The 10,830-nt window shown below is 38.5% G+C and overlaps 1 protein-coding gene across 1 annotated transcript; it reads right to left on the bottom strand.

The window, feature by feature from the left end:
• Positions 1–33: 33 nt before the first annotated feature.
• Positions 34–6,475, bottom strand: LOC122971722 (transmembrane protease serine 9-like). The gene is made up of 14 exons (XM_044338466.1): positions 6,421–6,475; positions 5,153–5,173; positions 4,795–4,957; positions 3,910–4,178; positions 3,654–3,799; positions 3,252–3,564; positions 2,994–3,156; positions 2,620–2,888; positions 2,225–2,370; positions 1,788–2,136; positions 1,503–1,665; positions 1,083–1,372; positions 818–963; positions 34–369 (listed from the first exon to the last, which is right to left on the bottom strand). The coding sequence occupies exons 1-14, from the start codon at positions 6,473–6,475 to the stop codon at positions 34–36; spliced, it is 2,829 nt and encodes a 942-aa protein (XP_044194401.1).
• Between the last annotated feature and the right edge of the window lie 4,355 nt (positions 6,476–10,830).

Here is a 10,830-nt window from a genome sequence, read left to right as displayed (position 1 = left end):
GACATGCTTAATCAGAGTACTATGGTAGTCAGGTTACTTACATTCAGCACTTGACATGCTGGATACTGGTTCTGCCGTTGTAACATCTGGTCCTGCTGTACCAGTAGCATCAGTAGTAGTAATAGTGATGACAGGAGGTGGCAGGCCAGGACAGGTGTAGCTGCTGTCAGCATCCAGCCCACTGGAGCTGAACTGGACAAAGCCTGGCTTATCAGATGTGATGTGGGAGTTGATCCAGGACTGGTAACTGGACACTCTGGAGTAGACTCCTGGCAAATTGGGCCGAGCACAGCCAAAACCAAAACTAACAATTCCAGACTGGACCCAGACGGAGCCCTGCTGGTTCACCATTGGACCTCCTGAGTCACCCTGAGGAGAAGGAGAGGAAACGTCTTAGAATCAGAATAGGTATGTTGACACAAATAATTTGACTGCATTTGTTATATTTATTCCATATATGTACAGTAAAACAGAAATATAAACATACAACTAAAGATAGCAAAGCTAGACAAAGATAAGATCACAAAATATAACTTTCATTTATGGTAAAATGTATGAAAATAGTAATATACACACATATAGACAACAAACATACAATGTCTATATACAGATTAAATTGTGAAACATTCATTGTGTTGTTCAGGTGGTGAGAGAGTATGCAGTCTATGAAAGCTACAATAAATAGTTTATGTAATATTTTACTCTGTACACAGAAGTGGCTTATGTGTGTCACTAAGGTGGTTTATGTGTATCTGAAATTATCTGAAAATCCGCAAAATGTTAACCAACCAATAACAAATTAAATAAAGTTCTCTACCTGACATGAGTCTTTGCCTCCTGCCAGAGCACCAGCACAGATCATGTTGTCTGTGACTGTGCCGACTCCATTGAGACAGTTACACTGTCTGTTTCCCAGAACTGGCACCTCCACTTCTTGTAGAGTTTGAGGAGAAGGTAAAGGCACTGGAAACAGGAAGTGATGAGGTCACATGACTTGAAAGACCCATATACTCATCAAAAAAATAAGCACTTTGGGCAAATGTTACATATGTAGTGATCATCACAGCAACAGCATTCATAACTTCTCATAAATGGTTCCTCACCTCCCTCCTTGACTGCTCCCCAGCCAGTGACCCAGCTATCAGTGCCGTTGTTGAACACGCTGCTACTGGCTGCCAGACACACAGGTCTGATGTAGTCTGTGAATTCAGCTGGTGAAGAGAGTCTGAGTAGAGCGATGTCGTTGTTGCTGGTGTTGCTGTCATAGTTTGGATGCAAAATGATTCTGGCAACAGTTCTGGACACTTGGTTTGGATTAGAACCCTCCTGATTCTGCCGACCTAAGAAAATCTGCCACCCAAATGTGCTTGTACTGTGTAAAAAATGCAAAAAAAAACAATAACATGAATACATGAACCAAAGTGAAACACAATCAGCTCATTTTGATTCAGTTTTTTATAACAAATCAGTGATAACATTGCTATTATTAGATAATCACCAACCTGGTAAAGCAGTGGGCAGCAGACATCACCCACTCTCTGTTGATGAGAGAACCACCACAAATATGGCTGCCAAATCTATGCAGACTAGCCTGCCAGGGCCAACTTCCAGCTGAAGCATCTTCACCTCCAACAATTTTATTGATGATAGTGGTTGTTCCACATACTGGAGAGGAGATTAAGTTTATATCCACTGATTATTGAGGCCAGTCATGGTAATATAAGATAAGATAAGATAAAATGCAAATCCATTTATTCCTAAAAGATATACATGTCAAAAAGACTAACCTTCCGCACTTGAAGCAACTATAGCTGGTGCTGTGGTTTTAGGCACTGGTTCTGTGGTTGTTAGATCTGGTCCTGCTGTACCAGTAGCATCAGTAGTAGTAATAGTGATGACAGGAGGTGGCAGGCCAGGACAGGTGTAGCTGCTGTCAGCATCCAGCCCACTGGAGCTGAACTGTACAAAGCCTGGCTTGTCAGATTTGATGTGGGAGTTGATCCAGGACTGGTAACTGGACACTCTGGAGTAGACTCCTGGCAGATTGGGCCGAGCACAGCCAAAACCAAAACTAACGATTCCAGACTGGACCCAGACAGAGCCCTGCTGGTTCACCATTGGACCTCCTGAGTCACCCTGAGGAAAAGGAGAGGGAACGTCTCAGAATCTCAGAAAATCTTGAATACATTTACCAACCAGTGACAAATGAAATAAAGTTTTCTACCTGACAAGAGTCTTTGCCTCCTGCCAGAACACCAGCACAGATCATGTTGTCTGTGACTGTGCCGACTCCATTGAGACAGTTACACTGTCTGTTTCCCAGAACTGGCACCTCCACCTCTTGCAGAGTTTGGGGGGAGGGTAGGGACACTGTACAAGATGATAAAAGAAACAACCAAGTAGTTATTATTTACTTGATTCCGTTTTTCCTATAGAAAAGACAGTTACCATGCAGTTATGATGGCAGGATTACTGGAAGTAACCATAATATAAGATAAAGAATTATTAGATTAATAATACTTTCATGGTGGGATAAGCAGAGTTGTAGTGTAACAGATATCATTGGTTTGGTTGATATTACATGTAGGATTTAACCTTCAGCAACTCAAGCAGACTCACCTCCCTCCTTGACTGCTCCCCAGCCAGTGACCCAGCTATCAGTGCCGTTGTTGAACACACTGCTACTGGCTGCCAGACACACAGGTCTGATGTAGTCTGTGAATTTGACTGGTGAGGAGAGTTTGAGCAGAGCGATGTCATTGTTGTTGGTGTTGCTGTCATAGTCTGGATGACGAACTATTAAGGACACTGTTCGGACCTCCTCGTTAGGGTTACTTCCTTCCTGGTTCTGGCGACCCAAGAAAATCCTCCAACCATTGGTGCTTAATCTAAAAGGTTAAATAAATATGTTAATGTATTGAGAGAGTAAAATTAACTGCCTTCTTGTAGTAACAGCATATTTAAATATGCAGAAACAGTGTGTAATCACCCACCTTGAGAAGCAGTGAGCAGCAGACATCACCCACTCCCTGTTAATAAGGGAACCACCACAAACATGGCCGCCAAACCAGTGGAGACTAGCCTGCCAGGGCCAACTTCCAGCTTCAGCATCCTCACCTCCAACTATCCTGTTGTGAAGCGGAGTGGTGCCGCACACTGCAGCAGATATATTGATATTTAGGCATTCAGTGATAACAGATTTACACTGAACTGAAGATGTGCAATGCTAAGCTAACCTATCCTCTACTTACCCTCTGCACTTATGACTGGTGTTTCAGGTGTCATGGTTGTAGAGGAGCATACGCATGGTGGAGGCTGTGTGATGGAGGGAGGTGGCAGGCCAGGACAGGTGTAGCTGCTGTCAGCATCCAGCCCACTAGAGCTGAACTGGACAAAGCCTGGCTTACTACATGTGATGTGGGAGTTGATCCAGGACTGGTAATTGGACACTCTGGTGTAGACTCCCGGCAGATTGGGCCGAGCACAGCCAAAACCAAAACTAACAATTCCAGACTGGACCCAGACAGAGCCCTGCTGGTTCACCATTGGACCTCCTGAGTCACCCTGAGGAAAAGGAGAAGGAACATCTCAGAATCTCAGAAAATCTTGAATACATTTACCAACCAGTGACAAATTAAAATAAAGTTTTCTACCTGACATGAGTCTTTGCCTCCTGCCAGAACACCAGCACAGATCATGTTGTCTGTGACTGTGCCGACTCCATTGAGACAGTTACACTGTCTGTTTCCCAGAACTGGCACCTCCACTTCTTGTAGAGTTTCAGGGAAGGGTAATGACACTGAGGAACCAAAGAGAAGAGAAACAAATCACACATCGTCCTACAGATTTTACATCACTTGAACACTGCACTAAAAGAAAACAGTTTGTCAGCAACTCAAGCAGACTCACCTCCCTCCTTGACTGCTCCCCAGCCAGTGACCCAGCTATCAGTACCGTTGTTGAACACACTGCTATTGGCTGCCAGACACACAGGTCTGATGTAGTCTGTGAATTCGACTGGTGAGGAGAGTCTGAGCAGAGCGATGTCGTTGTTGTTGGTGTCGCTGTCATAGTTTGGATGCAAAATGATTCTGGCAACAGTTCTGGACACTTCGTTTGGGTTTTTGCCCTGCAGGTTCTGACGACCGAGAGAAACCTGCCATCCAGACGTACTGGTACTAAAGTAAAAATGACAAAATGGATTGGTTTTAATGAGAATGTTCAAGTGTTTTCGAAGTATATACTGAAACAAATTAACCTTTATTATATTCACTAGTGCAGTACCCATTCAAAACGTGCCTGTTTGGAACGGGGCGTTTGCTTGGCCTCCAGTATTGCTGATTCAACGCATAGAAAAATGAATACTGTTGATGTGAGGTGTAGATGAATATACAACAACACAAAATAAACTAACATTCTATTATACACAGATGTTAAGCACAGTAATTTTGTATCTTGTGGATCTAATGTAGTCTGTCAACTTGACTGCTGAGGAGAGTCTGAGCAGAGTGATGTCATCATTGGTGTTGCTGTCATAAGCTGGCTGTATCACTGTCTCAGCAACAGTTTTGAACACTTCATTTGGGTTACTGCCTTGCTGGCTTTGTTGACCTAACACAACAGTCAAACCTGCTGGATTTGAGGTAAAAGTAAAATATAATATGAAATTTAAATAGTAAAATACATAGTAATGGTACACTCTGTTTGCTGGAAAGTATTGCCTTCATAAACAAATATTAGTCAAACTCAAGACATGATTGGTTGGTAGACTGCGGTCAGACTTGTCCCACCCACCTGGAGAAGCAGTGAGCAGCAGACATCACCCATTCTTTGTTGATGAGGGAACCACCACAGAAATGTCTGCCAAATCTCTGCAGACTAGCCTGCCAGGGCCAACTTCCAGGTGGAGCATCTTCACCTCCAACTATCCTGGAGTTCAGCGGAGCAATGCCACATACTGGAAAAGAGATCAGTAAGGCCAGACTTCAGAAGAACACACAAAACACATTCCAAAAAGTAAAAACACTTTGTCACTGAAAACAGCAGATCAAAATTGTTTTCAGGCTAATAAATCTCATTACTCATTAACAGTTGCACATAGAAAACTTTAGTGAAATGCAGATGCAATGTAGAGTTTGAGGTGGAAACTTACCATCAAGCTGAGCATGTGATTCTGGAAAAAAGACAACACAAATGGGTCGTATTAATCTGAGTGGACCATTTTCAAGCAAATGTGTCAGCAAACAAAAACACACTATGTTCAGCTTGTGTTCTCTTACACAAAGAGTAAGTGTGCCACCTTAATAAAAAAAAGTCCTCCTCCACTCAAAAATGTTTTTCTTTTTGTTCCTTCAGTTGGATGTTTGAGCTTCATTGTGCAGAATGACGCATGTGCAGAGTGTGAGAATAGAGTGTGAGTCTATTTTTTAGCACATGCTGATTTATTTGGGGATGTTACACATCAATAGCTATTTTAATGCAGTGCTCAGAAGCTGATAGAACAGCATCTGTCAGTATCCTTAGTGATGGATGTTTCCTGTTCTTAGAGTCGTGAATGTTAGAGGTGATTCAGCATTCATTTTAAAATTAAATACAACTGTCTTTAAATTAAAGTAATCACAAAATGGAAACTTTACTTTAATTAATGAATTCTGATATAGCATGTGATAGAGAGATACATAATGCCAAAGATTAAATGTCAAAGCCCTCTAGAAAAGTTCAAATGAATTTCAATCCACTAAGAAAATTAATGAAATAATTTAGCATGTAAAGATAGAATAAATTACCCAGGAAAATAACCCTTTTACCAATAATTTTTCTGAGGGAAAAAAAATCACATAAATTACAAATACTGATGTTAAATAAAAGAGAAAGCTTTTGGAGGCTGACATGTTCATCTATTACAGAAAAACAGATAAAAAGTAATAGTAAAAGTAGTCAAATCTGCATGTTAACCAGCTTACCTTATTATGTTACATAAAACATCTTAGAATGTATGATAATGAGTTATAACAGATATTATACCAACACTAAATCACTGCCACAAAAACAATGAGTTATGTGGAGGCTCACACATTTACTGTATACCAATACTGTATATACCATTTTAAAATATGTAGGATTAAATAACAGGTTTCCAACTGAAAACATACTTGGTCTTTATAACAACTTCATCCAAATTACTGCAGCCTTTGCTTGGATTATTATCAAACAGATGTATATTATTACACCACATCTAACATCCAGTTGCTGCACTGTGTTTAAAAGCTCAGTCAAGCCAAAATCAGTAGCCAGGTAGATCAATTTGAAGAGTTTGTTTCTAATTTCTAAACATGCCTACTCTTGTATATTAAACTACTTTGACAGCATCTGCGGCTCAACAAAGAGGTTGAATCTAGGTCTAATCTAAGTGTGACATACCTGTAGATAAAAGGCTTGCCAGAGCCAAAACGCAGATCCATTTCCTCAAAGCCATTTTGTGACTGCACAGTCCTTGTTTGTCACTCTTTATATACTTTGTTTGACCTGTCACCTGCCAAGAGGTGTGCCCCTCCCCACATACCATCCAAAAAGTTAATTGGTAGATTAAAGGTGAGGTGAGGTTAGTTGCCAACATAAACACAGAGCTAGATTAAAACAGAGTGTAGAGTAGAATATCAATTTCCTCCTTTTTTTAATGTGATATCTAAAATTTTTAAAAAATCATCAGCACTGCTTAATATTGCATCAATAAAACTATAATGACTGCTCTTTTAGAGTTCTATTTTTGAATATATATTGAGGCTTCACTTCCTCTGGGTTCCCATTAAAGACGGGGTCATACCAGTCGCACACCCAGTGCAAAAAACCTGTTACACCCCAAGGTTGAGAAATAGTCAGCAGTGGAATATTTTTACAAAATATGATGAACGTGTCTGTTTGCATTGTTTTCAGGACAATTATGTATCTCAACACCTTTGCATTATGTATTTAAAATGAGATTAGGGAGACAAAACATCTCCTGGTTATTATGTCATGTTATTATGTCTTGCACACTCCCTGATGTCTTGTTGACCTGACGGTGAAGTGTTCATGCAACTCATGATGCCTATTTATAACAATCATTTCATAATCATTTAAAAAGAAATACAATCCTTATATCAATCAGATTAAATGGAATGTATCTACAGTATGATGACAGTTTATTGTGCCAGTAATGCATGATTTCATGTTGGTTGCTGAGTAATCCAAAAAAGTTCAACTCATAACATAAATCACTGGCATTATTCACACAATGAAAGATAGCAATTATCAGCAATGGTACATTGTCACGTATTCACAGATCTTCTATCTAAATATATCCATTACAACTCATCACTGATAAGTCCTGTAATTGTCTCTCAGTGCAGTTCATATAAAAGGAAATAAACAAATGTAAAGAATTCAAACAGCAATGAATAGCTGTCACTCATTACACAGCTCAAGTAACAAAAACAATGTGACAAGGGTACTTATGTGTTCATGTTATGACTGCAACCCTACACCTCATCCATCATTTTGTATATTCTTAAAGTGCAAATATGCATTTTGACAATGGGAAGAAAAACCCTTTCAAAGGCAGTTACATAACATCTCAAAACAACATTGCATGCTGCTTGTTGATAATTGTTCACCATTGTTCTCAGTGAAACTTGGATTAAAGTTACACCCATTCAGTATTCACTTGTATGACTTCTTACATCTTGTAATTTAAAAAAAAAAGTTTAAAACTTTTAGCTTAGCTCCTACTATCTGAACCATATAATTAACTTTGATCTAATATACTACTATCACTTCCTCTCATCAAGAAGAAGTACAGAAGAACATAGCATGTTGAAAGTAACATTATTTTTATAGTAGTTTTGGTCCTGTCTTCAATCAAGAGAGACACAACATGATTCACAGACTGGAAGCTTGGTGAATATTGACACACGATGGGTTATACCTTTCATGATTTATTAATTAATAATGAATGAATAAAAAGTTTAAATGCTTTCCTGCTTCCTGGAATGATTACATGGTCAGATTGTTTATTCATTCATATTTTATTCATTCATTATTATTTATTCATTTATACTTTCAGTCTTGTTAAGGCATTAGAAACAATCAAACCATGATCTAATCTCACTCATAATTATGTGGAAATGTGCTGATGAACATCAACACTGCAAAGTTGATCCCGACTCACTTCAGAAAGTGAAAATGAAGAAAGCGAGACACAAATTAGAATACGATTGCTATTTTACTGACACTTTTGTAACTCTCTTGATCTCAAATCATAAATATTAAGGTTATCACAAAAAAGTCTGGAACTTCCTGCAATGTATGGTTAATTTAAAGGAAATCTGTGCACACACACTAAATGAAGGAAAAGGCTGTAAAATGCAACCAGACCACAGTACCAGGAAAAAGGAGAGCATGCTGAGGTCTGATCTTTCATTAGTCACCCATTGTTTCTGGTTATCATTTGTAAAGAGGAGAAGCGGCCTCATCATGATGGTGTCAGAGTTCAAAAGCAACTGACTGAGTCACTGGTTGTTAAGAATCAGCTAGTTATGGAAAACTACCGATAGACCAAGAAAACTGTATGAGGTTGATGACAGAAAGAGTGAATAAGTATTTGAGGAACGAGGAAAAGAGGACAGAGTTAGAACAACCATCAGAAACGAAGCTTAAATTAGACAAGAATGTCAGTTTGGTTGTGTTGTGACGTGGTCTTTGTATGCATCTTTTCTTTACACATCATCTTTCCACACTGCAAGGTATGAAGAACACTGACAAAAGCTGCTGGAACATACTGTATCTTTGAGTGTTGGCAGTCACCTTGTTTAAGCCACTCATTCATCATTGGTATCAAAATATTTGGTTGTTATGACAGAAGTTAAGGATCTGCGTGCTAACAGAAACACACACGCAACTTAATTTGCAGTTTTAAAGAGCTAAACTTAATCTGCAAGGTGATAATAATATAATAGTAGAATATTTTGCCAGTTAAAAGTCACATCAAAATTATTCTTTATATGCTTATTTTTTCTCCTGGCAAACATCTAATCTTTCTTTGTTTCAAAAAAAGAGATGTAACAACTAGGGCTGTCATGATATCCCATTTTCACTACAAGATTATCGTGGCCAAGAGAATTCACGATAATGATATTATTGTGATATCTATAGGAAATCTGACAAAAAAAAATAATGCTATCAGTCAAATCATCTTTAACTTTGTTTATTATGTGTTTTGTCTCTTTTCTGGCAAATGAATTACACTCAAAATATGAGTGTAGGGAGGTATGTAACTATAACTGTACAAAAACGCACAAAAAGAACAATTACACTTAATGGAAAAGACAAAAGATGATATTATCATATGTGTATTACTAACATGATATCAATACTTAATTTTTAAAATATCACGTTATAGCCAATATCATGACTGGTGTACAATGACACCCCTGCCAACCAAATAGACTGTTGGACTCTGCTCTGGTAAAATCAGATAAATCAGTATTTTGGACAATGAACAATTTGACAATGTCATTATTTATCTGATGCTTTAATGACTCTAGTAGCAGTGGAGTCAGTTTGGCTGAAATCCTAAACTACTGATGTGATTACTAACTGAATCTTAGTCTAGGATGACATGATGGCAGTACGATTTTAATAAGTACAAGATCTCACATTTCAGGTAATTTAATCATTTGACAAGTTACTAGATTTATGGTAGAAATTTGAACAGAAATAAGGCAAGACATGTATGATTAGTACAGTAAGTATAATAGCAGTAAATAAAATAGTAGTGTTGGTGGATTTCTTTGATGTGTGATGAGTTCAATATATACTTGAGTTAACAAAATGAAAAAATAAGCCACTCACTCTAGTCAAGTAATGTTCAAAATCCTAAAAGGGGAAGTGAGCCTTTAAGTCTGCCCTCTGATATCTTTATTTTACACTTACTTCTCACAGAGTAAGCCTTCTAGTTTCATTTTTATAGCTTACATCCTTCTCTGTGTACTTGTCATGCAGCTCCATCTAGTGTTCAGTAAGTGGGCCTGAAACTCATAATACTGTTTACGTGAACACAACACTGTATGGCTTAGCCATATGGTGTAAGTACATTGGTCTAGTGTAGCAAAAACCAGTGTGATTCAGTTGTATGGGTTGATTAGTATACAAGGACACAGACACAACAGCCCAAACCAGGCAGTGTCAGCAGTTTTCAACCTGTTCTCCCTGCCTAACCACCTACAGGTAAGAAGAGTGACAGCTGTAGTGGATCTGCAGATAAAGACAAATATGCACCACCGTGCTAACAGCTACTGTTTGTGTGTGTGTTTGAGGTCCTATATATTACATTTTAAAATCTGCTGTATATTCGTTAGAGGACAGACGTCATACTGGGTGTCCTCTGTATTCCTGGTATGTGTTTAAGTGATCGGACAATGAGGGAACAGCTCCCTCCTGTGGAAAATCTGCAGCCTGCAGAATGTGAATGAGTGAACTTTTAATATTGTGACATCTTTAACTATGGAAAGACAAAAATGCAGAACTTAAAAAAGATACAAAAGATATTATAAAACGAGTGAACTAAACTAGAATTTCACAAGACTTTCTATGTTAACCCCCATTTTTCAACCAGATATGACATGTAAAAATGGCAATACATGATAATCCTGAAGATTTAGCTCCATCTGCTGATTACATTGACTAGCTGCAATGTTCAAACTGCATTCCTTTCCTACTCAACTGAAGATTATATCAATTTTTAGGACTTCTGTTGAATTCACAAGCCACACTGAAATCACATCAGACAGTTGG

The sequence above is a fragment of the Thunnus albacares genome, chromosome 20 (assembly GCF_914725855.1).
Source record: "Thunnus albacares chromosome 20, fThuAlb1.1, whole genome shotgun sequence".
Classification (NCBI taxonomy): domain Eukaryota; kingdom Metazoa; phylum Chordata; class Actinopteri; order Scombriformes; family Scombridae; genus Thunnus; species Thunnus albacares.
This window is presented reverse-complemented; position numbering and strand designations above follow the sequence as displayed.